The following is a 27,109-nucleotide window of genomic DNA, read 5'->3' on the forward strand; positions in this document are numbered from 1 at the left end:
TGACCAGTCAGTTAAGCGTCTGCCTTCAGCTCAGGTCATGATCTCAGGGTCCCGGGACCGAGCCCCATGTTAGGCTCCCTGCTCAGTGGGGAGGATGCTTCTCCCTCTCTATCTTCTACTACCCCCTGCTTGTGCACTCTCTCTCTCACTCTCTCTTGCTGTGTCAAATAAATAAATGAAATCTTTTTTTTAAAAAGATGCTTGATATGATTTCAATCTTCTTAAATTTATTAAGACTTCTTTTGTGGCCTAATATGTGATCTGTCCTGGAGAATGCTCCATGAGCACTTGAGAAGAATGTGTATTTCGTTACTTGTGGATGGAATGTTCCTGTATATATCTGTTAAGGTCATCTGGTATAATGGGTCATTTAAGGCCAATATTTTCTTATTGATTTTCTGTCTAGATGATCTATTCATTGATGTAAGTGGGATATTAAAGTTCCCTGCTATTATTTTACTGCTATTTCTCCCTTTAGGTCTGTTAATATTTGCTTTCCATATTTAGGTGCTCCTATGTTGGGTGCATAAATATTTATAAATGTTATATCCTCTTACTGGATTGACCTCTTTAATCATCATGTAATGCCCTTCTTTGTCTCTTAATATAGTCTTTGTTTTAAAGTCTATTTTGTCTGCTATAAGTATAGCTACCCCAATTTTCTTGGTTTCCATTTGCAAACAATACCTTTTTCCACCCCTTCACTTTTAGTCTGTGTGTGTCCTTACATCTGAAGTGAGTCTGTTGTAGGCAGCATATAGATGAGTCTTGTGCTTTTATCCATTCAGCCACTCTATGTCTTTTGATTGGAGAATTTAGTTCATTTTCATTAAAGTAATTATTGATATCTATGTACTTATGGCCATTTTGTTAAAAGCTTTCTTCCTTTGAGATTTAATGACTTTCTTCAGTGATCTCCTTATCTCTTGTGTTCCTACTATAGGTTTTCGCTCTGTGGTTACCATGAGGCTTACATAGCTATAACAACTTATAGCTATCACATTCCTAATCACATTCTAGAGCTCTACAGTTTTACTTCCCCACCAATTTTTATATCATCTTACATTTTTTTTATCTTGTGTCTTCTTTAATTATTATTGTTACAGTCCTCTATCAGATGGGTCTTTTGTAAATATGCTTTCCCAGATTGTGGCCTGTCTTCTAATTCTCTTGATATTGTCTTTTGCAGAGCAGAAGATTTTAATTTTAATGAAGTCCGGCTTATCAATTACTTGTTTCATGTACATGCCTTTGGTGTAGTATCTAAAAAGTTATCACCATACCCAGGGTCATCTAGGTTTTCTCCTATGTTATTTTCTAGGGGTCTTATAGTTTTGCATTTTGCATTTAGGTTTGTAATTCATTGAGAGTTAAGTTTTGTAAAAGTAATTTTGGTATTTCTAAGGTATGATATAGGTTTCTGGGATTGGAGTCCTAGTTTACAACATCATGGCTATAGGAACTAAGGGTTTGATTTATATGTGCTTGCTTTTTAACCATCCAGGAATCAGGTCATATGTTGGAGATTATCTGCTCAAGTGGTTCCCAAACATCTCTCTTTAAATTGGTTTCACTAGAATGAGATGGTTGGATAGTTAGGTTTGTTGTTTAAAAATTAATTCTCAGGAGCAAATAGTCAAAACAGGAGTATTATGGCACATGGACATGATTGATCATTATATGCTATTACTGTGCAGTATTTAAGGTTTTAAGTATTTAAGTTTATTTAAGGGCTCAAAGAGGGATTCAAAAATTTAACAGAATTGAAAGGAGATGGCACTCAGACTACTTTTGCCATTGTTTCAAGAATTGACCTAAACAATACACCAATGCTAACATTTGAGCATGGTGCTACCCTTCTAGTCGATGGAAGCTTTGGAAAGATTCTTTCTCCTCTGGCAAGTATCACTTTATGTTAACTGTACTATGACCAAGCTTGAGATTTTAGATTCATTCTGAAAGTGTTTCATAACTATTTTTGTATTTTACAATGACATATGATAGTAACCCTTGAAATATTCAAAAAACATTGTATTTGTATTTTTCAAAACTGCATAATAAATATTACTTAAGTCATAAGCATCAATAGAATCAGCTACAATATTCCTGTTGCTCAATGCCTACAGGCCACATTGACAAAACTGGCTGGAAAAAAAAACTTAGAAAAAAGTAACAATTGGGAATGGAGAATGGGAGGGGCTAGGAAAGGGACCAATGATACAGATTATGTCATTTTCATTGAAAAACACTAAATACACTCTCACATCTTTCCTTACCCAACAGACTCAGCTTCAACCTTCTCCTTGCTTTTACCTAGTTTATAAGTATCGCTTTATTAACAACCAAAACAAACACTTAGAAAGAAATGGTGAATTACCTTCTCCTTATGTCATAAATTCATGTCCAATGCAGCATTTTGTGTACAGATTATAAATTTTGCCTTACAAGTTGTGAGAGGCAGAAGGGACACAGCTTGAATTTTCAGTTTTCAGGTTGAGTTTGCAGCAGGAGAAACCTGCAAATCACCATGGAAAAATTAAATTGAAAATTAAATAATTAAACCTATCCACAGCTATCCTGAGGAAAATCCATGAAGATTTGTGTTTGGGTCACACACCTCCTGCCCCTCAACATATCCTACTCATGCTACAGCAAAGCATGCCCAATCCCTTTGATACCAGTTGGCATCACTCCCTCATGCGCAGCTCATCACCCCTGCCAGCACCAATTTTGTTAAGACTGTGTTTCTTGGGCACCTGGGTGGCTCAGTCGTTAAGCGTCTGCCTTCGGCTCAGGTCATGATCCCAGGGTCCTGGGATCGAGCCCCACATCGGGCTCTCTGCTCGGCGGGAAGCCTGCTTCTCCCTCTCCCACTCCCCCTGCTTATGTTCCCTCTCTCGCTGTGTCTCTGTCAAATAAATAAATAAAATCTTTAAAAAAAAAAAAGACTGTGTTTCTTTCTTCCACTCTCTGTTAAAACTACACACATTTTAACAATGGCTTTGGGCATTGCAATTCACTCTGGAATAATGACTTTTACTCTAATATTTTCATTTTTGTCAGGAGGAGAAAAAGCAGTCCCAAGACAAGTTGGTAGTAGAGGAAATGGCAACGAAGAGTCATCTTTGGCAAGCCTCAGTCATACTGAGTGGCCATCATTTTCACTTTTAGAGAGCAAAAAGTAAGTAGAATATGGACTAAACTTCCGAAGCAATTTTATCAATGTTCTATTAAGGAAATAACAGTCCTGGACCTGACTGATCCTTATTGTTGATATACACAGCCCTGTGTCACCAAATAATTACAAACTTTTTGCCTTCATTTTTCCCATGCCAACCTAGGAAGTTTGGTGATAAATTGCTTATTTTTATTTGGTAGACAAATACATGACTTAGTAATAAGAGGCAACAGCCTAAAAAGAGTAGTCAAGAGGAGTTCTATGTCCTCTTGTCTCTCAGAGCTGAACAGTGGCCAATCATCAAATTTCTCTGACTCTCAGAGTCCTCTTCTGTAAAATGAGAATTTTAAATATCTCACATTATCATTTTAAGAATCAAATAAAAAAATGAACATGAAAGGGCTTTGCAAAACAGAAAGTTCTACTCATTTATCATCAGTTATCCTGTTTCTACCCAGAAAGGGAGTTAAATTTGCATTAATTCACCTATTCTCTCTCAACCAGCTCCTCCTCCTTAAGAACAACTTCTTCACTTCCAAAAAGATGACTTGAGTTAGGGTGCAGCTATAATAAAGCTACTTTTCCCGAAAGGAACTGGATGTATAGCTTTGGCCTAGTGAGACCACTCGGGAACAAGTGGTCTGACTCTCATCACATTTATAGTTTTAAGATGAAGCAGTTGAACTCTATGAACACTGGGTGGTTCACTTATTAGTTTATTTCTTGGTTATACTTGTGAAATGGTATTAGATCATTAGGATCTAATAGATGGATGAACTCAGTTTTGTCAGGGGCTAACAGGTGTTTCACAGCTGGGAGCTTCCAGAGAGCTTAGGTGCAAAAATGAACCATGTTTTCTAAAATTAGCTCTGGTTATTCTAACATTGAAACACATTACTCCATAGAGAAATTTTTCAAAGAATATACGGGGCACTCACTCTGCAAATATAGGACTGAACACACCATTGGAATATTCAAGAGGAAGTACTGTAAGTACAGTCACAGTAAATGGAATTCCATCTCTATAGTTGAAATTGCATCTCTGCACACTTACAACTGCATCTGTAGTTTACTATTTTGCATAGGCTAACAATAATTATGTCTATAGAGATTAATTACCCCAATTAAGGTGAAGGAAGATGAAACAATGCTGTGTTTATTTTTAAATATTTTTGTCTGGCACCAGCTGGACTCAGTCAAACTATGAGCTTAATTCTCTGCTCCAATGGTAAGAAGTGACATGAACTATCAAAGATAACCTTTTACAGCTCAATATACATTTAAAGGCTTTTCAAATTGCACTTCCAATAGAAAGGGTCCATCTCTTGTACTTACTAACATGATCGGTTCTCCCTTGAAGAACTCTGCTTGCCCATTGCTCCAGCATTAGTACTACTTTTTAAACTTGCCTTATGAAACCTGGGATAAGATAACTGATTTCCACCAAATCTTACAGGGTTTAGTTTATGTAAATGGCTTTTTTCAGGCTTAGAGGTCTGTGATGAAGTTCTGTATTGGTTAGGATATGGACCACTTTGAACTGTCTCTGCAACTACAACGGATGTTCTCTTAGGCAAGAACTTACTTTTGTGCTTCTGAGATCACACAAGCCGAGAAACCCCTTTTCAGCATAATGCTGAATCCTTATTAGGTCCTCATTAATCATTGAGTGCCTGATGTTTCCTGGGGGTCATTTTACAAGTTTTTGGCCCTGAAGCCTCTCAGAGTTATCCCAAAGTTAACTAAACGTAACTCTCCATTCATGAGAAAGAGGCTACCTCTCAGCGAGGGAAAAAAAAAAGATATTGGAAGGCCAGTCTCAGCACAATACATGTAGTTTTTCTCTCCTCCTCTCTCCTCGTAAACTGTTTACTCACATTTCCCTGAAAAGTCTTTTTAAAATAACTTCTCTGAGGGAGATAAGCTTCATCCGTACCCAGTTAGCGGCTACTTTTAAGTAATAAAAAAGGTGCGTCGGCAAAACTCTCTTCCGCCTGTTCCCTAAAACCACCAACCCCTCCCACCACTCGCTTCAAGCGGAGTTCCGCCCCTTCTGGGGAGCTCGTCCCACACCTAATATCTACTTAGACCCCCGCCTCCTCCTTAGAGCTTCCAGCCAATCCTGTACTCTTAATGTCGTGGAGCAGCGCTATCGCGAGATTCCAACTGTATCCTCCGATAGACTTTAACTGTGTGGACTTGCGCAGAAGAGACTTATGAAGCCATTGCCGGGAAAAGGGGGCGGGGCGCTCCGACGTGCGCGTTCACCTTGACCCCACGCTCCAGCGCGCACCCGGGAGCTGGGAGCTGTGGTTTCTGGGCCCCCCGGGAACCCCAACACAAACCAGCATAAAGCGCGCGTGCCCATATCAGGCGGGTGTTCGGTGGGTGGCGGATGCGTGCCCGGGACCTGCGGGGGCTTTAGAAGAGCCCAGGACCTTGGTGCAGAGAGGCTCAAGAGGCTTGGAGTACCAGCCTAGGTAGGCGCTTGGGTGAGGGAGGGTCAGGGGTCAGAGGTCACGGACCGAAGACGTCTCCACACGGAGACGGAGGTCCCAAGGAGGGAAGACTCGGTTGTTCCGGAGCCCAGGAAGCTAAAGGGCTGAGAGGGAGACGCAGAGCGAGTTTCCCCGACCCTTTCCCATCCCAGACTTGGGGGCCTCTGGACCGCCACGGCCCCCCCGGGAGAAGAAAGGGCCGTGGGAAAGTAGTCTGTGCTTCTCTCCCGGGAGCTGGGGCCTGTGGCGATTAGATCGAGCGTCCGAGGGACTGTCGTCGCGCTCCTCGGCCTCGCGGGTAGCTTGTTTGCCCGGCCTGCTGGGAGCGATCTGGCGCTGACAGCCCAGCTCTGACTCCGTGAACCGCTTTTGAGTTTCGGAAGAAAACCGAGTGGGTATCACCGTTCGTCACACACACGCCCCCGGAGGCTGGATCTGGGCAGCTGCCTAGCTTCTTGGTGCGCGGGGTTGTAATGTGGTAAAGCGGAGACGAGGCTTCCAAGTTAGTCTGAAAGTTCTCAGTTACCTTTGGAGTGAGATTGGTTACGTTCGTTCTCAAAACCATCCTTGTAGGTTGTACATTTTGACTCCGTGGTCGTTACTCGGTTTATGAACAAAGACGTGTTACTTGACGATTGACTGTCTCTTTCAGATACAGTACTATTAATTACTGGCCATTAAGCTCGTGCCTTTTTTCTAAGTGACTTTACATGACCCAGGAGGTAGAAATACTAGATGTTTGATGTTTTCCTACTTGTATTTAAATTATCTTAACGCTTTAACTGAACAAAATAAAATATTTTTAAAGTCATTACAGCTATTTAAAATTATTTTCTTGGGTGGTAGCAAGACTTGAAATTCCCATGAATAGAAATGGTCCATAGTATCTGTACTGTCACCAGAAAGGCTCATTGGTTTATGATCAGAAACCATGCTAGAAACTGAGTATTATTGAGCATCGGTGAGAGAAGTGTGCCTGTATTGGATAACCTTTCCTTCCTAGAGCTTCCCAGGTCGAGTTAGCCAATAAGCTAGCAGTTAAGAATAAAATAGTTTACTTTTGAAAGATGCTACTGTTTTATTTGCCCAAGCCTAAGAACTGCACTTGCAGAATTATTAAAACAAAACTTTTATTAAGAGTTCAGGCTACAAAGATTTGGGGAAACAATGTGCTGGCTTTTTTTTTACTTCTTTTGAGGGCATTTTTAAAGTTTATATAACATATTTTGGGGTTCAATAGAAGAAAACACGCTCATCTTGCAAAGTTATTACTACAGAAAGATTGTGGTAATGCTAGATCATTAGGAGGTTTTCACTAATCCGTAATGATTGGGCTTTGCTTGCATAAGGCTCACCTTGGGCAGCAGTATGGCAAGTGTATACTTCTTATTGTTCCTAAATTCAAAATCCAGGCCTACCATGGATTTGTTGTAAGTCAGGATTTGTGTGTGTCTTTTTTATGAAGAGATAATAATTTGGGGGGGAAAAAATCTGAATCTAAGTTTAATTGGTAATCATTTGTTATATTGTCTTAGTAACTTAACATTTTATGTTATTTTTCTAACAACCTGTCTTTGTTTTCTGTTGAAGATATGGGTCAGTCAGTTTTCTCTGTCTCATTCAGGGCCAGAAATAGTAAAGCTTAGTTTTACATTACGTGTAATCTTCTCAAATGTGGTTAAGAGACTCTTGTCTAAAAAGAAATGTGGTACTTAAAAAGAGGCAGGGTATTAGGTATTTGGGGAGTTAGAGATATTTGTTTCACCTTATTTTGTATGTCATTTCCATCTTGGCACTGACCTGGCATTGGGGGTGCAATGGTGAATAGGATACTGTTCCTGCCCAGCTTTCATGGCCTTCAAAGTCATACAGTTGGAATGAAGGAGGAATGGCCCTTAACTCAGCATGCCTGGTCATGGAAGGTTTCCTGGGGAAGGTTGGGGCAGCACCAGGCAGAAAAGTGTGAAAGGGCATTTCAAGCAAAAGGCTTTTTACATTTAAATGTAGGAAGGACAATTAAAATGTGGTCCATGTTTTAAAACTGCAAATAATCATGTTTCACTGAATTCTGATACTATTCCTAATAAGAAGTAGAATGACCAAAAGGGGGACTCATGTGGTATGAAGAAAACCAGGAGAAGGGTTTGGAGTATGATTAGAAATAGATAGAATTTTGCTAGTACTTGACTTATTAGTTGCCAATTAACATTATAGTTATAAGTAGTTTTGATTAAGTAATCTCTTCTTGGTTCAAGAAGTTATCCCTGGATAGAAATCCCTTAAGAAAAGAGTCAGTCAGAATGAGATTTGTGTGTGTGTGTGTGTTTAATTTTTTTATTAACATATAATGTATTATTTGTTTAAGGGGTACAGGTCTGTGATTCATCAGTCTTACACAATTCACAGCGCTCACCATAGTACATACCCTCCCCGATGTCCATCACCTAGCCACCCCATCCCTCCCACCTTCCTCCCCTCCAGCAACCCTCAGTTTGTTTCCTGAGGTTAAGAGTCTCTTATGGTTTGTCTCCCTCTCTGGTTTCGTCTTGTTTCATTTTTTCCCTCCCTTCCGAGATTTTTTTTTTTTTTTTAATCATGGATGTATGTTCAGTTCTGGTTTAATTGGCTGGGGTAGTACCTGGGCATCAGGATTTTTTTAAGTTCCCCCAGATGATTCTAATGTGCAGTCAAGTTTGAGACACACAGATATATGGTCCTCCATCCTGCCACATTAAAGTTTGGTTATTATAATATATAATGTATAATTGCGAGGATGATGGTGATAGCAGCTACCACTCACTGAATATATGCTAAATTTCTGTTAACTGTACTATTGCACGTAGATTATTTCTAATCCCCATTTTGAAATGAGAAAACTAGCACAGAGAGGTTAACTATTCCTGTGCCACACAGTTAGTAAATGCCAAAGCTAGAATTAGAATCTTTTCTCCTGTAAGCCACATTGCTTTGCAGATGTGAGACTCTATAGCCAGTTGCTTTGGGGGCTTTTAGAGTTCACAATTCCATAATTACCATGTTATTAATATTAATTTAATATTATGGTTGGTGTAATAAGACCAACCATAATGTGACCCCTACCTCTTGTCTTTTTTTTTTTTTAAGATTTTATTTATTTTTTGACAGAGAGAGAGAGCGAGAGAGGGAACACAAGCAGGGGGAGTGGGAGAGGAGAAGCAGGCTTCCCACTGAGCAGGGATCCTGATGTGGGGCTCGATCCCAGGACCCTGGGATCATGACCTGAGCCAAAGGCAGACTCTTAACAACTGAGCCACCCAGGCGCCCCTGCCATAAGCAGTTCTACCCAGTAGAGAAGTATGGGACATTTCCCTACCTCTTCACTTTGGGTCCATTTATGTGACTTGCTTTAGCTCGTGGAACGTTGTGCTTTTGCTGTGACCACACTTTGAAAAGTACTTGTGTGATTGGATTTACACTGTTACACCTCAGCCATGGTGATAAGTACATGTGTGGGTTGCTTTGCTGGTCCTAGGAGGATGAGAACTACATTAAGCAGAGCTGAACTGCTCCTCCAGAAACGTAGGCTAGATCAGCCAACCCTCAGCTAATCTGCAGATCTATGAGAGAATAAATGATTGCTATCTCAAAACTTTGAGTTTTGGAGTGGTATGTTACACAGCATATTTGTAGCCATAGTTAACTAATAAGCTGATATAGCTGAACTTTACAAAGTTCTAGCAGAATGACCAAATTCCAGTATTCTAGCCTATATTCTGATGAGAATTGGGAAAAGATAAACACATAGGTTATTAGGGGCCTCCTGTTATATTCTCCCAAGATAATAGAGGAGATAAGATGCTTATAGTTAACCATAGTAAGAGATTGTTTATAGTTTATTACCTGCACATTCATAAAGCAGGCACTGGCTAAGGAAACTGAATTCTCATGATTGACTCAGACCAGCACTACTTAAAACCCTTTTTGCAGTTTGGAGAATGTTTTATATTTGCACTGCCTAGTATAGTAGCCCCTAGTCACATACGGCTGTTGAGCATTTAAAGTGTGGCTAGTAAGACTGAGGAGCTGAGTTTATGATGTTATTTAATCTTACTTATTTAAAGTTAAAAAGCCACATGCATTGTGGCTACTAAGAAAATAAATTTTATTCATTTATATTTTGCCAGTAAATTGCTCATTTTATTTAGATTTTTCAAGTTTATTAGAATAGGGCTGTTTCTAATATTCTCTTACAATTTTATTTTTTTTTAAGATTTTAGTTATTTATTTGAGAGAGAGAGAGAACACAAGCTGGGGGCAGAGGCAGAGGGAGAAACAGACTTCTCGCGGAGCAGGGAGCCCAACGTGGGCTTGTCTCCATCCCAAGACCCTGGGATCATGACCTGAGCCACCCAGGTGGCCCATTCTCTTATAATTTTAAATCTTTTCTGCATCTACTTTTTTTTTTAAAATCAGCTTTATTAAGGTATAATTTACATACAGTAAAATCCAACAATTTTAAGTGTATAATTTGATGAGTTTTGACAAGTATATACAATCACGTAAACACCAGTTGAACATTTCTGTCACCCCAAAGCTTTCCCTCCTGCTCCTTGCTATCAGTCTGCCTCTTCCCACTTCCTCACCCCTAGTAACGACTCATCAGCCTTCTATCAGTAGGTTTTTGCCTTTTCTAGGATTTCATGTAAATAGAATCATATGGTCTATGGTCTTACACATCTGGCTTCCTTCACTTAGCATAGTACTTTAAAAATTCATCCATGTCGTTGTATGTTGTATCAGTAGTTTATCATGGAGAAGTATCCCACCTGTTTATCCATTTACCAGGTAATGGACACTTGGGTTGTTTCCAATTTTTAACTTTTGTTAAAACTGCTATTAACATTCAAGCTTAAATCTTTTTTGTGAATCTATGTTTTTATTTCTCTTTGGTAAATATCTAGGGGTAGGATTAGTAGGCTGCACAGAAAGTTTGTATTTAATTTTGTAAGAAATTGACATACTTTTCCTGATGTTTGAAAATTCAGTTTTAGATGCTCTTCCTCTTCAGTCTTTTAAAGTTTAACCATTCTAGTGCATACATAGTTTCCCTTTGTGGATTGTAGGTTGAATTTGCATTGCTTTAATGACTGATGATGGTGAAGATATTTTCATGTGCTTATTTGGCACTTGCAGATCATCTTTGGTAAAGTGTGTGTTCAGAATTTTTTCCATTTTTTCATAAGGTTGTCTTACTACTGATTTGTGAAAGTTTTTTTTTCTATTCCACATACAAATCCTTCATCAGATACTCATTTTACTAATACTGTGTCCCATCTTGCTTCCCCTCTCCTTTCTGTAACAGTATCTTTTGAAGTGCCAAAATATGTAATTCTGTTGAAACTTTATCAATTTTTTATATTCTCTGCTTTTTGTGCCCTATTTAAATTTTTTTTTTGCCTAATTTAATGTCACTTATAGTTTCTCTCTTTTCTTCTAGAAGTTTTATAGTTTTAGCTTTTGTATTTCAGTTTATGACCTATTTCAAGTTAATTTTTATATGTGGTAGGAGGTAAAGCTCAAGGTTCATTTTCTTGCATATGGCTACCTGTTTATTGAAAAAGATATTTTTGCCCATTGACTGCCTTTGAATTTCTTTCAGAAATTAATTGACCAGGTGCCTGGGTGGATCAGTCAGTTAAAACATTTGACTCTTGGCTTTGGCTCAGGTCATGATCTCATGTGTCCTGAGATCAAGCCCTTAAGTGGGGCTCCCTGCTCAGCGGGGAGTCTACTTGAGATTCTCCCCCTCTGCCCCTTCCACCCTCCACATTCGCCCCACCACCACTCGCTCACTCTCGCTCTCTAAAATAAATAAATAAATCTCTAAAAAAAATCAATTGACCATACATGTATGGGTTTATTCCAGGATGCTCTATTTTGTTACATTGATCTATATGTCTGTCATATACCATTACCACACTGTTTTGATTATTATGTCTGTCTGTATATTATTATTATACTGTTTTAATTACCATCAATGTAAGTCCTGGAGTCAGTATAAGTCTTTCAACTTTATTCTTCTTTTTTGAAATTATTTTGACTCTTCTAGATCTTGAGCATTTTAATATAAATTTTAAAATCACCTGTCAGTTTCTGGAAGGAAAAAAAAGGCTGTTGGGATTTTGGATAGGGTTACTTTGTAGATCAATATCTAGGAATTGACATTTTGACATCTTGTATCTTCCAGTCCATAAAAATTCCAAATTGAGAATATTCCTTAAACTACCCTGAAGCCAAATTTTAATTGTTTATACATCCTTTTTTTTCTTTCAAGCTACATCATTGGAATAGGTGGAATATGCATGAAACTATCATTACAACCTTATGATTTTAATCTCTGTGAGTTGTTGTGTGTTTCATATAGGAATTGGCTATTATTTTGGGAAAAGTGTAGTTGGGGCCTACATAATATAGGTTGCTGTCAGACCAGTTTCCTCTTCTGAGATGACAAAGCTTTCTCTTTTTTTCCTACATTTTTTCTTTTCTTTCTTCTTTTATTGTCTCTGCTCCATTTCCCCTGGTTGCCATCACCATTTTATTCCTTGCCCACCTATTCTTGTTTCTGCTAACCCACAAAAAAGAAATATGTTCTTTATTTTCATTTTCTTCTTTTGAAAGAGAAAATATATTTTTAGGAATTTTTTAGCTGTGTAAGGGTCAAGTGAAGTTTTGTTAACCCTTTGGGATTATAAAACAAAATTGAACTTTTGTTGTGATGATATGAGTTTAAATGTTACTAAAACTCTTCAAACACACGTTTCCAGGATATTTGGGAGATTTTACCTTACTGTCATGCTGCTCATTAAATGTATTTTTAGAATGTATTTTATTTTATATAGCACATTATCTTTACTAAATTTATCCACTGAAAGACCAGTAAGACCATTAGAATTTCTGTGATGCATGAGATTATGGTCAGTGTGTTCCTTAGCTGTATTTGACTTATTTAAAAAAAATTAACCATTGCTTTACGTACCTCTCTAAGATTTCATATTACGTGTGTGGGCTGTTAGTTACGGTGAATTATTCATCTGGGAGCACTTTAATACTAAAATCCTCTCTTGAAAAGCTTACTTGTTGCATTTGTCTTCTAGAGTTCATATTTCCCAACCAAGAAAACTTGAAAATGAGTAGCCGGCGGAAACGTGCTCTTCCAGTGAGAGTCGATGAGGAAAAGCAACAGCAGCTTCATTGGAATATGCATGAAGACAGAAGGAATGAACCTCTCACCCTAACTGATGATGAGCACCCCTCTGTGGGTTCAGTTTTCTCTTCTGCTCACCGTATCATCCTAGATGATAGTCTAAAGGAAGAAGTGGCTCACAAAGATAAGAAGAGGTGTTCCGAGGCAGTGAGCATCTCAAAATCAATCGATAAAGAAGAGACTGGTGGCATTTTGTCACCTTTCTCTGTAAAGCTGAATATCGTGATTTCTCCCTATGACTTCGATAATTCTTGGAAGGCATTTCTGGGCGAATTAACCCTTCAGCTTCTTCCCGAACAGAGTTTAATTGAACATTTTTCTGAAAGGAGTTTTACATTGATGAGTTCAGAGTCAAGCAATCATTTCCTGATCTATGTTAATTCAGAACGTGAAGATGTAGAGAAACAAGAAAAAGGACTCAGTGAGCCGATTAGTATTTGTGAAAAGGGTATTCGAGTGGAATCATCTTTCAGTGGTGAAATGTTAGAAGATTTGGGGTGGTTACAAAAGAAGAGAAGAATAAAACTTTACCAAAAACCAGAAGGAAATCACATGATCAAGGTACTCAATTTCTGTGGTGTCTTTTAAGGTTCTGCGTTGGGCAGTCCCATTTTGAAGTTAACTTAGAAGGAAGGTCTAAAAAGCCAGAAATAAGCCTCTCGTTATTAAGTTTTGAAGTGCACTTTATTTTGGGCTTTCAGTAACTGCAAAAATATGTATACTATAGCTGATCATTTCCAGGCTGTTCTTTTTCAAGATATCCCAGATTCCTCCTTTCTGGCTCTACTCTCAATGTCTTGTCATCTCTCCCTCTTCTTGTAGCAGTCCCTTAACCATTGCCCTGCTTATCTTTTCAACTCCATCTGCTTTGTCTCTGAATTGGTATAATGTGAATGAAATGGAATTCTGTTATTCACTGCAGAATCAAGTATAATCTGGCACATAACTCCCTTCTTTGATAGGTCCTTGTCTACTTCTCCAGCTTCATCTTTTATCACTCTGCTTTTTATTTTGTCCCAGAAATTCCAAATTGATTTATTTCCTGCATATTTTCTGGCCGTATTTCTGCATCTTTGCTTTTGTTTTCACAGTTCTCTGCCTGGATTTTTCCCTTCCTTTTCCCTAATAACTCCTGGGCATTCTCTGATATTCAGCTCAGAGTTTACTTCTCTAGGGAGATCTTTTCTTAAAATTCATGGATGGTATTACATGCCTTTCTCCTTAATACTCTATACACGTTTATTTTTGCCTTGGCCACTTATGTACTTATATTTTGGATTTTTCTCCTTCGGCAGACTATGAAGTCATTTATCTTCACAGCCTAGTAAAACCCTGATACTGAACAGATTTTCAGCAAATGAATGAGTAAATTTATAATTCATTTCAGGCTCTGCTATTTACTAGCTAAGTAACTTTATGTGAGTCATTTAAATGCTCTAATTTCATCATCTTTCTGTATAAAATGTGAATAATAATCATTCTTTTTACTTTATACAGTCATGTTGAGAATCAGGTGAGAAACTGTAAGTAGATGTCCTTTATAAACTATGAAGCAGGTTAATATGCCTTTATGCCAAAACTTGAAAGGAAAAGAATTCTAAAATGTTAAATTCACTTTTGTTCAATTGAAAACCGTGTCTTGTGTGTCTTTCTCACATTAAAAAGCAATTGTATTAGTACACTTTCAGAACTGATGAAAGGAATGGAGAAAATTTAGAAGCATTAGATTGTAATTAATTCTTCCCTGGAGAATGAAACTATGCAACCCCTTATTCCCTCTCCTTGTTGATCATGCATGCCAAAATTGTGGCTCAGTGATAGCAAGTATGTAAAAATTCATGGCTTGTATATCTGTTCTGTCCACCTTCTCTGTAGACCAAGTCTTGATCCATTCTGTTTTCTTATCCCAGTTTTTATAAATATTTAAACATTTATTGCTGTTATAATAAGCTAACTCTAGATGGACACAAGGCAGAGAACAGATAATAATGAAATAGATTCTTTGTTACTCGTTCCTGTATAATGCTGGGTTGGATTCTTGTTCTTTAGTAAAAGAATACGAGCCTCTCCATGATTACGGAATCAGGTCCAGGATAACATAGGAAAATGAAGGAAAAATGCATTTATTGAGTATCTACTATTAGGAAGTTTTAAAATTGTATTATAAGGCTATCTCATATAGGCTTCTCTCCATTTTGCAAATAACAGCATTTGGGTCAAAATAAATCAGTTACTTTGCCTGGTTTTTTTAGCTCTTAGATACCAATGCCAGTATTCAACTTCAAATCTTTTGACTGCAGAACTTCATACTGCATTGTTTTACCAGAATCAAGATATATGACATTAATCAGGATCTGTTTTCCTATACATTTTAGTGTTTGATCTAGTAATAGGGATTCCCAGGCCTAACTGTGCTTAAGAATCCTGACATGTGTGTTAGAATCTTCTGGGGGAATCTGCATTTTTAACCAACTTCACTGATTATTCTGATACCCATCAAGTTTGGAAATCATTGACTTGGTAGGTGGGATTGGTATTCTCATCACATTCTCCCAGGTTCAGTCCCAGTTTAGGAAGTATTTTTTTCTAACAACTTGAATGGTGCATCTCACATAGTAGGCACTGCATTTGTAGAATGAATTTGTTATTGAAAGTAAAAATTTGTGAGGGAGATTTGGTAGGTATGTGTCTAATGTTTGTGGGGCAAATACTGTGAATACATTTAGAAACAGTAATGGTTAAAAAAGTTTTTTTTCATGTCCTCATAAAGAATGTATTAGTACAATTAAAACTATGTTGATTAATTCTTTGTAGGTTGGAATTTATCTTTTGGAAGGTGGCCTAGCAAAACTTGACTTTTTGAGTGATGCAAATTCAAGAATGAAGAAATTCAATCAACTCATGAAAAGAGTGATGGAAAAGTTACACAATTTTGTTATTCCAGGTAAATTAAAAATTGCTGTTACTTTAAGAGTTGTGGGTTTTTCCCAAATCGTATACATAACAAGCAGAAAAACGATAAAACCATAATAAAATTAAACAGTCTCTATGAAAGCACTGTGTGACAAAACTATGTCTGAAATGCCCCCACTAATTCATGTCTTTCTTTGCTAAATACTGTGCCTAGCTTAGAGTAAGTACTCAAGAAATGTTTGCAGTCAATAGAATTTAAAGGGATCTGAGCTGATTGGAATTTTTGCATTATTCTTGTGCTTTTATTTTGTCACGGCCAGAGATTCTTGGCTGGCTTTATTCCACCTCTCCTTTGCAGTCTGACAAATAATCTCAAGAGCCTGCTTCCCATAAAGACCAGTTAACTTTCCTACTGTTTCTTGGCAAGATGTTGCATCCTTGGTCAGGACTGCAGCTTCAGAGTTGTCTGCCATTGGTTCCCAAGGGGAGAGTGTGGATGGCTTGGTGCAGCCCATCAACACTACTGGAAAAACGGCTCAAATTCTCCAAGCCCTGCTCATGGTGGGTCAGCATTATTTCAGGTGCAAATTACAGAACATTTCATACTGGAATATTTGGGAAATCAGTCTCTGAGCTTGACTGTTGAGTTGTTTCTTCATGCTTTGCAAAGCTTCATAATACTAATAAAAGTAGGGGTGCCTGGCTGACTCAGTTGATAGAGCACGTGACTCTTGATCTCAGGGTCATGAGTGCAAGCCTCATGTTGGACAGGGAGCCTACTTAATTAAAAAAAAAAAATACTAACAAAAGTAAATCATTTTGCATGTTGAAGACTTCAAAGGAGGAAAATCTCTGGTTTCAGAATTGGAAGGGATGCTTTTAAGTACATCTAGAATTTTTAAAGTTATGGTAAGAATTATTCTGCGTTTTAAAAATAATACAAGTCGGACTTTTCAAAGGAAAATGTCAAGGATTTCAAAGGAAAACTTCAATGGAGTTATCAGTACTAGATTACACAACTGTAGTAAAAGTCTGAAAGAACCACACATATAAATAGACATTAATTATAAAATTTTAAAAATTATAAATTTATAAATATAAATTATTTAAATTATAAAATTTTGAAAATCTCGTGGCATATTTTGTATTGAAAAAAGTAAATTATGTATTTTGTGGTACAGTCTTCATTCTATGGCATGTGAGGTATGTTCTGTAAAAGTGGATAGACCTTTTGAGAACAGTTGAGAAATAAATCATAAGCTAAAATGGGTTTGTACATTTATTCAAGATTTTGAATTTTTTTTCATGTTACAGTAGGCACCAGTTCTTCTTCCACAGGGCAGTTGTGCCCAACAATTGTATCTGATATTTTTTACAAATTTGTATTAATGGCTTAAGCACTTGTCTCCTAGTTGGCTCCTGCTACTACCAAATGCCTATCCTTTTTTAGCATAAGAAATAAAATGGGAACAACCTTTGTCTTAATAGACATAGAAAAATTATGTCTGCATATGAATTTTTTTATGTTAAGATGTAAAAGTGAAATAAATTATCCTTTTATAAATTGCAAAAGATAGTCACATTCAAATGTTTATTAAATATCTATAATGGGCAAAACATGTGCTAGCTGCTCTGAGGAGCTATAAAAACAAAAGACAGGCTTTGCCTAACAGTTCAGTGCATAAGGTAAGAATACATATAAATGATTGCACTGCCAGGCAGATTGCAGTGTATCACTATATCCAAAGTAGAAGAGTATTACATGAACACAGAGGAAGAACATTAATTCTAACCAGGGAAAACAAAAGAAAATGCCATGGAAAAAGTTGAACTATTTTGAAACGTAGATTTTTGATCAGGGAAGAATTAAGGATAGGGTCTGCCCGTGCCAAAACACACTGAGCAAGGCCCCAGAGATGGAAAAATGCATATGTTCTTAGAATAAGAATTGCTTATAGTTATAAAAGGTGGATTGGGTTGTTTTGAGTACATTTATTGTTGGATGTGCAGATGTGTTGGAAGAGGATGAGGAAGATTCAGAGAGTGAGCCAGAGGGACAGGACATTGATGAGCTCTACCAGTTTGTGAAGCAAACACACCAGCAAGAAACACAGTCCATCCAAGTGGATGTCCAGCATCCTGCATTGATTCCTGTGTTGAGACCGTACCAGAGAGAGGCTGTCAATTGGATGCTACAACAAGAGCATTTCAGAAGCACTCCTACTAGTGGTAAGTGTAAGATGCTTAAAGAAAGACAGATTGATCAGAGGGATTATGTGAGAGATAGTTAGGATGGGGGACATTGTTAAACAAATCATATTGAAAAGATAAAATAAAATAGGTTTTACTGTGAACAAAATGATAGTCTAAGAAACTCTTTAAAATTGAAATCTAGAGAAATTCATTTGTGGGTTCCCTCATCTATAAGTGTTTGAACTAATTTTTCCTGCCCAAATAAAGGCTGCCTTGATTGGAATTTTTAAAAACTATACATTTTCTACATACCTTTCCAACTAAGAATTGCTTTTGGAACCTGATCAGATGGGAATCTTGTTAATCGTCTGTCTGCAAGAGGCTTCACAGTAATGATGAATATTAGCAACAGAAAGCAAATTTACAAAAGTGGGAGACTAATGTGTGACTAATTCTCCTAGGTTTGCATTTATTTTCTTTGCTCCACAAACTAAATAATAGAATAAAATGTTATCTATTAAGAGTCTTCGTAGAAGTAAATTTATGGGTTATTTATGCTGCTTCTTTATCATTATCTTTAAACAGATAGGCACAAGGTGAGATTTTTGCATGATTCTAGGAAGTGAAATGTTGACTATTTAACTCTCTTTCTGTATAGATTTATTTTAATGATGGATAGCTCTTATTTCTCCCATAGGTTCCAGTTTCTACTTTTTTATCCAACAAAATTCATTTTTTTTTTAATTTTTAATTTTGGAAAATAAATATCCATTTATAGCCAACATTATTTCTTCCCACTCCCCCTCATCCCATACTCTAAATTATTTTGAAGCAATAATTTCACATATCATATCATTTAATCTGGTAATACTTCAGTTTATTTTATTAAAAGAAAGGTTCCTTTAAACAGATATAAAATACATATCTTAATAATGGCTTTTTAAACCCAGTAATTCCTTAATATCACCAAATCTCTCCCCTCTCTCCCTTCTTTTCTTCTCCCCTTTCTGTTTCTCTATTTCTCTTTCTCTCTTACAGTTTATTCAAATCTGAAACCAAATAATGTTCATACATTGGAATTAGTTGTTGTCTATTAAATTTCTGTAATCCATAGATTTTTATCTCCTCACGTTCTGTATTTTTTCTTACAATTTATCCGTTGGAGAAATTTGTAGTTTCTGTAGTTTCCCACAGACTGGACTATTTTTTTCTCCAAAATGAAATAACATTTCTTTAATTAAGTAATTTTATTAAGGTATAACTTACAATAAAATGCACAGATCTTAAGGGCACAGTTTGATAAATTTGCACAAATCTGTGCGTCTGTGTCACCAGTGACCCAATTAAGACATAGAACTAGATTTTCTCAGAAGGCAGTAGCCACCCATGCCTCTTGAGACTTGAAGTGGCTGTCCAAATTATGTGTTGTAAGTTTAAAATATATACCAGATTTCAAATAGTACAAAAAAAGGATGCCAAATATCTCATTAATAATTTTTATATTGATTTCATATTGAAATGATAATATATTCGTTATAGTAAGCTAAATAAAATTGACAAAGTTGATTTTACCTATTTCTTTTATATCTGTCTTACAGTGCTGACATGAAATATTTCCATCACCCCAGAAAGTTCCCTCGTGGCCCAGTCAGTTCTCCTACTTCAGCCCCTTCAGGAGGCAACTACTGCCACCATAAATTAGTTTTGCCTGTTTTTGAAACAATAGAATGGCAAAATATGGACACTTGAGGCAGGAGAGAAGTCGGCTCTTTCAACATGTTTTTGAGATTCAACCACACTGCATGTATCAGTAATGCATTCTTTTTTCTCCACAGAATGGATTTTCTTGACTAAATCCCATGTATCATTTAATAGTTATGTTCCCTATGGCTCCCATAAATTGAAGCTTTTTATCTTTTAATTTTTTCATTTTATAAACCCTATATATCTGTATTCCTAGTGCATCTATTAATCCCTAAAGAAGGCAACGAAAAATTACTTGCTGTTTCACTGGTGGGTAGAAACATGCTTCCTAATTTGGCATTTGGTTTAAACAACTTAAAATTTTAAGGGAAAGGATAGTGAAAGATTTTGATTGAAATACACTCAGTACTTCAGTGTTTTAGAATACTTTTTCCTCAGCTAAGTAAGCCTTTCCTCCTACTCTCAGACCCATGTAAAAGGTTAGGTCTGATTTAGGTTAATGTATTAGCCCACTAGCATATGTCTGTTGACTTATTAAAAAACTAGGCAACTTCTTGAAGGATTTATAAAGGATAAGCTACTTTCCTTTATTGGGTAGGAGTTGGTTACAGGTACTAGTTTTCTTTTCCTGTTAAACCTCTGTGATTTGCTGCACTTTGTTTTTCTAACTTAACACTTATTTATGTAGAAAATATTGGTGTCCAAAGTAAAGGAAGAATAAACATAAGAATAATATCTGAAGAAAAGAATGAGATCCTAGCCTTTTCCCATGTGTATGTGGCTTCCCAGGGTATCCTTACTGCTAACTTATTTTTATTTTAATGTGATTATCTGGCAGAAGGGAAGACAAACAAACTTGTTCTTATGGTTATATTTTTCTTTAGAAAATGCCCTGCACTTCTTATGGCGTGAGATTGTTACATCTGAGGGTTTGAAACTCTACTACAATCCGTATACAGGCTGGTAAGACAAACTTCATGTGCTTGGTGTTAAAAATAATTATTATGAAAACCTGTATGAGATTGGTAGCATATGTCTTTAGCTTTGACAGTAACTTTAAGAAGGAATACTAAGTTAAAGTCTTGTTAGACTTCATATTTTTACCATTTATATAGGTAGGACAAACATGAAATTAATAGTGCTTGTCATTTTTCAGTAAATGAATGCAATATGATAGACTTAAGATGCTTAGTTATTGACATTTAAAGAGATTATAATTTTAGTATTGGCCAATTTTTATATTTTCATTAAATTTGTTAATTTCTATTATAAAAGTCTTAGGAATCATTAAATATAATAACATAATGGGTGAATCGGTAGTTATTGTCCTCCTTACTTTTTTATTCACAGACACAAAAGAAGGCAGACATGCTTCCTGTTATTTATAGAAGAGAAAAAAATGATGGGCATTTACGAGTATCACTCCTGTTTCTGCAGACTTAGTTGTCAGCTCGGGCAGTTTTTTATTCATGACCTAGGGTTTCAGATTGTTTCACCCTAAAATGTAGTTTAAAAAAAACTTAGACTTTTATGGATTTCTTCCAGTTTTCTTTAGGAATAGTATAATTTTTACTTACATTCCTGTAATATGTTTTTCTTGTTTTTTCCTTTAGCATCATCCGTGATTACCCAAATGCTGGGCCACAGTTGCTTGGTGGAATCTTAGCAGATGAGATGGGTCTCGGAAAGACAGTGGAGGTTTTGGCTCTGATTCTGACACATACTCGGCAAGATGTCAAACAAGATGCTCTCACTCTTCCTGAGGTAGGAGGAGTACTGTAGGGCTGAGAAAGCAGGGGACATATGTTCTCAAAAAGCATCGTATGGCCAACATTTGCTTGGCACTTAAGCCAAAACTCCGTTTACTCAGAGGCTAATGATTTTTACAAGTTATTAGTTAACTTCAAGTGGGCACAGAGAATAGGATGTTTGTGACCTAGCAGGGTTTTTGTAAGTGATGTTGGCCAAGTAGGATGGGGTTATGCTGTCACCAAGCTTCCTTCTAGTTGGCAGGGAAACTCAAAGTACTGTTACTTCCTCAAATGTTTGGTCAGTACTACAAGCCTCCACATTACCATTAAATTTTTTTGAGTGATTTTTTTTTTAATTGTACAAATCACAAATATGTAAATCATAGAATCTAATAATTAGTAATTGGATTGCTAAATGAATCAAACTCTAAGTCCTTGTTCCAAAATATAATTATGTTTAAAAATACAAATTTTAGAGTTTATGGGGGGAAAAAAAAAACAGCTCCACTGAGGCAAATGCAGCTCATAGCTCATAATTTCCAATAACCAAATCTAAAATCAACACACTAGTTAAGGGTATAATTGATTACCGGTAGGGCCCACTGTGCTCACAACTTTAGTGATAATGTGATCTTCTGATAGGGTCAGGTTTGCGAAGTTAACCTTGTAGATTTGAGTATGGAATAGAAAATATCTATTTCATTGTTAAAAAAAAAAAAATGAGTTGGAATATATAGCAGTTAACTGTCGGTAACTTCTATATTAATTCCATATTTAAACAAGGCTTTAAAAGTTAATTTCAGAAGTTCCACACTTAACATTTAGGTAATTTAAGATAATATGTAAAATTTTAAAAAGTGATGGCTAGCAGTAAGCCCTGAGATAAAAAAATAAGGTTTGTATGTATGAGTAGCATTTTAGCTCTTTCTCTCATCATTTTTTACAACTCTCTTGCATCTCCTTAATAGAAGGAGGGTTAATTTTAATAAGCAACTCCAATTACTGAAAGCAAAACACTGTGTGACTACTGAATGTTGTTTATATCAGGGAAAAGTGGTGAATTATTTCATTCCATCACATTATTCTGGAGGAAAAGTAAAAAACACAGAAACCCAGAATATGGAATTTGAACCAAAAGAAAAAGTTCAGTGCCCCCGTAAGTATGAAATCTCTTAAAGAAAATACCTTTTTACACTCATCTTTATACAGTCATCTGTTATAGTTCTTATTCCTTAAATGGAGCTATCTTGTTACGGATAATTGTTTTCATAGTCGTTTATGCTTTGTATAAATGGAGTCAATTACAGGTCATGTTATCTTAACAAAACTAAAGGTTTATTCTTTCAATTGATTGCTTCAATCTTTTTTAGTCTAGTTAGTTCTTGTTCAGTCTTTTATATTTGAATTTCTTTATCTTACAGTTTAAACCAGGCTTTGTTTATTATCAAGCATAGCTACTTCAGATTCTGCTAGCAAATGAATGTTTCCCTTACTAATGGTAGCATATACATAGATAATTGGGAGAGGTTTTTTAAAATACAATTTTTAATGATAGTTGCTTTATAAGATTAACAAATTAATGAGTAATTCTTCCTTAAATTATTTCCATTACAGTAATTTATTAATGTGTTGAGATAAATTTTTATTATTCTTCAAAATGATGGTATACAGACAACATATCTTCAGTAAATCTGTTTTATTTTTCTTAACTTAGTTCTCAATGCATATTAAGATTAATTGCATTCTATTTTTTTTAATTTTAATTATTTTGACTGAGTTAGTATATCCTTTTGCATGTAGCTACACGTGTGATGATCCTGACAGCTGTGAAAGAAATGAATGGAAAAAAAGGAGTGTCCATCCTTTCCATCTATAAGTATGTCAGTTCTATATATAGATACGATGTTCAGCGGAACAGGAGTCTTCTGAAACGGATGCTGAAATGTTTAATTTTTGAAGGTCTTGTGAAACAGATCAAAGGCCATGGTTTTTCTGGAACTTTCACACTGGGGAAGAATTACAAGGAAGAGGATATATATGATAAAACAAAAAAGCAGGTAACAGAACATTTGTTAAGTTGCTGTATGGGATGCCTTATGGAAGGCATTGACAGATCCCACTTGATACGGAGACTCTTAGAGACTGAAGGTAAAAAACAAACCAAGAAAATCACATATGGCTGTGACTTATCTTTTCTACTTCGTGAATATAAGTTTCATCAGAGGAGAAACATTATTTTGTTTACTAAACGCAGAGAGGAGTGCTTGGCCCATAGCAAATACTCAATAAATATTTGCTGAGTGAATTATATTAGTGGGTTACGCATATTACAAAGTTTAAAATAACTCTAAAGAATATATTTCTCAGGCACCTGGGTGGCTCAGTCGTTAAGCGTCTGCCTTCGGTTCAGGTCATGATCGCAGGGTCCTGGGATCAAGTCCCGCTTTGGGCTCCTTGCTCAGCAGGAGGCCTGCTTCTCCCTCTCCCACTCCCCCTGCTTGTGTTCCTGCTCTCGCTCTCTCTCTGTCAAATAAATAAATAAAATCTTTAAAATATATATATATATATATATTTCTCAAATAAATAAAATCTTTTAAAAAAAGAATATATTTTTTAAAGAGGAAAAAGTAAGTAAAACAACTCTATTTTCATCATGCTGTTGTCAGCAGGTAAAAAATCTGTCCTATAGTTCTTTGTTTGTTTTTTTAAGATTTTATTTATTTGTTAGAGAAAGAGAGGGCACAAGCAGGGAGAGCGGCAGGCAGAGGGAGAAGCAGGCTCCCTGCTGAGCAAGGAGCCCAATGTGGGGCTCAATCCCAGGACCCTGGGATCATGACCTGAGCTGAAGGCAGACACTTAACTGACTGAGCCACCCAGGCATTGTTCTATAGTTTAAAAATATCAGATACCTTATATTTGCTTAGCTCTTTATATACATTTTCAGTTTTTTATGTAAATTCTCATTTTTCCCATATCATCATCTTACGATAGCTATGCATACATAAATCAGGTAAAGGGGGCACTTGGCTGGCTCTGTCAGAACAGCATGTGACTCTTGATCTCGGGGATCATGAGTTCAGGCCCCACGTTGGGTATAGAGATTACCATAAATAAATAAACTAACTAACTTTAAAAAAATTAAAGGGGCACCTACCTCCCCATCACAGCCCCTCTGTTATATATCCCCCTTACACATTCCTGTACCATCATTTCACTTTTTATGTTCTTCCGTTTCCAACAGACCCCCTTGGAGACCAGGAGCTAAATAGTCCTCATATTTCTATCCCCAGCATCTAACATTATGCCTGGCACAAAATTGGCATCCAGTAAATAATTTCAGGAGGGGACACAGAAAGGACAAAGAAGGAATTTATTTGCTAATTGCAGTAACTAGTAGATTAGTTTTCACTTTCTTTAAATGCTATGTATTAGTATTTGGTATGTGTATAATGGCCCTAGTGTGTATATTTATGTATTATAAATTACTAGTCTTTAATTGATTAAGACAGACTATAAATTATAAGAGGTTAATGTCAAAATATTAGTAGCTCCATATCTTTCTAATTTTTATTCTCTTCAAATTTTACTTACATAGTAGTAGAGCCTTCCTTTTTAGACGTACATATAGAGGGCAGATTGAAAGCCACTGATCAGGAATGATTCGCCCCTGGAAAAATGATAGCAAAGAGTGGTGATTGGATTTTTATGGAAACTCATAAATAAGGTTGGGAATTTAATTTCAGAAATGTAGTTATATTGAAATAAATTAATTAAATAATATTTTTCATAGGCAGTAGGGAGTCCAAGGAAAATTCAGAAAGAATCCAGAAAATCAGGGAGCAAAGACACAGATTCTGAATACTTGCCCTCAAACACATCTGATGATGATGATGATGATCCTTACTATTATTACTATAAGGCTCGGAAAAATCGGAGTAAATTCAGGAAAAAGCCTGTTCCATCCACAAAAAAGGGAAAAGGTCAGCCTAACATCAATCTTAATTCACAAGATCACTGTCCAGCTACCAGTGACTCTGGAATTACTGATGTTACCACATCTAAAAGTACATGTATCTTTGAAGGAAAGCAAGAACATGCAGCAGAGGACCAAGCTGAATCTCTAAACTCTGCTGATGGTGACGTGCCCCAGTCTACGGTCATGAGTCCCTCTAATTCCTCTGATTATCGCTTTGAGTGCATATGTGGTGAACTTGACCAGGTAGACCGTAAACCTCGTGTTCAGTGCCTGAAATGCCACCTGTGGCAACATGCAAAATGTGTGAATTATGAAGAGAAGAATCTGAAGATTAAACCTTTTTACTGCCCCCACTGCCTTGTTGCGATGGAGCCGGTATCAACCAGAGCAACTCTGATCATCTCACCCAGTTCCATCTGTCATCAGTGGGTGGACGAAATCAACAGGCATGTGAGGTCGTCATCTCTTCGAGTCCTGGTAAGGCAGTTTGGGCTCTTGAAAGGGATAGGAAAATGGCAGTTGTTGCTTCCTTGTGGTAATTTTTAGAATCTTTGTCACTGTTGTTTATCCCAAAAATTAACTTAATGAGATAATATGAAATCAGAACTTGAAGAGGAAATTGAGAATAAGAAATAAAACAGATTCTGTATTCTTGTCTGACATCAGAAGTTCAGAAGTTAAAGCACTTAGAGTGAAAAGATGTGAAAGCTTTTGAAAAAAATTCATCATATAAATAAACAAAAAAGACTTCATACGCGCATTTATGCTCTCAGACAGAAGTACAGTCCAAAGGCAGCATTGTGTAACAGTCGCTACTTGTCTGATCTCTACCCCTCAGCTCCAGAATCGGTCTCTGAAGCTTCAGTTACCTCATCTGTAAAATAAGAATTTACTCATTCAACAAATACTTATTGAGCACCTATAATGTACTAGGAACTCTGCTAAGTTCTAAAAATAGTACCCCCTCACAGACTTACTGTGAAAGTTAAATGATTTGCTAAAGTGCCGGTACACAGTACATTGTAATTTACTAATGTTAGTATTCTCTTTTTGTTGTTGTTGACGTATAGTTGACATACAATGTTTTATTAATTTCAGGTATATAACAGTGAATTGACAATTCTGTATATTACACTATGCTCACCATAAGTGTAGTTACCATCAGTCACCATGCAACGTTATTACAATATTATTGACTGTATTACCTATGCTATACTTTTCATCCCTGTGACTTATTTATCTTGTAACTAGAAGTCTGTACTTCTTAATTCTCTTCACCTGTATCACCCACTCCCTCAATTCCCTCTACTCTGGCAGCCAACAGTTTGTTCTTTGTATTTATACTGTTTTATGTTTGTTCATTTGGTTTTTTAGGGTTCCACATACAAGTAAAGTATGGGATTTATCTTTCTCTCTCTGACTGACTTCATTGAGGCTAATACCTCTAGGCCCATGTTGTCACAAATGGCAAGATCTCATTCGTTTTTCAACTAATATTCCACTGTATATATGTATATACCACATCTTCAGTTTCTGTCATCAGTGTCTTAATAGTTTTCAGGTACAGGTTTTTCACCTCCTCGGTTAAATTTATTCCTAGTATTTTTTTCTTTTTGGTATAACTATAAATGGGATCATTTTCCTAATTTCTCT

The 27,109-nt window shown here is 36.5% G+C and overlaps 1 protein-coding gene across 5 annotated transcripts in view; it reads left to right on the forward strand.

Moving 5' to 3' along the window:
• The first annotated feature begins 5,452 nt into the window (after positions 1-5,452).
• The window catches only part of SHPRH (SNF2 histone linker PHD RING helicase), an 89,832-nt gene continuing 68,175 nt past the window's right edge, over positions 5,453-27,109 (forward strand). For 2 of the 5 annotated variants that reach the window (XM_032407715.1, XM_032407716.1), the window contains exons 1-9: positions 5,453-5,658; positions 12,810-13,480; positions 15,734-15,863; positions 17,843-18,061; positions 20,614-20,692; positions 21,343-21,493; positions 22,528-22,636; positions 23,281-23,537; positions 25,271-25,933. In XM_032407715.1, the coding sequence (XP_032263606.1) occupies positions 12,842-13,480; positions 15,734-15,863; positions 17,843-18,061; positions 20,614-20,692; positions 21,343-21,493; positions 22,528-22,636; positions 23,281-23,537; positions 25,271-25,933 (2,247 nt within the window). In that variant the 5' untranslated portion in view covers positions 5,453-5,658; positions 12,810-12,841. Of the gene's footprint in view, positions 5,659-5,704; positions 6,068-6,087; positions 6,179-12,809; positions 13,481-15,733; positions 15,864-17,842; positions 18,062-20,613; positions 20,693-21,342; positions 21,494-22,527; positions 22,637-23,280; positions 23,538-25,270; positions 25,934-27,109 lie in introns of those variants that run through there. The other 3 variants (XM_032407717.1, XM_032407718.1, XM_032407719.1) reach the window with 3 other exon arrangements.

Source organism: Phoca vitulina, unplaced genomic scaffold (genome assembly GCF_004348235.1).
Source record: "Phoca vitulina isolate PV1807 unplaced genomic scaffold, GSC_HSeal_1.0 scaffold9, whole genome shotgun sequence".
Classification (NCBI taxonomy): domain Eukaryota; kingdom Metazoa; phylum Chordata; class Mammalia; order Carnivora; family Phocidae; genus Phoca; species Phoca vitulina.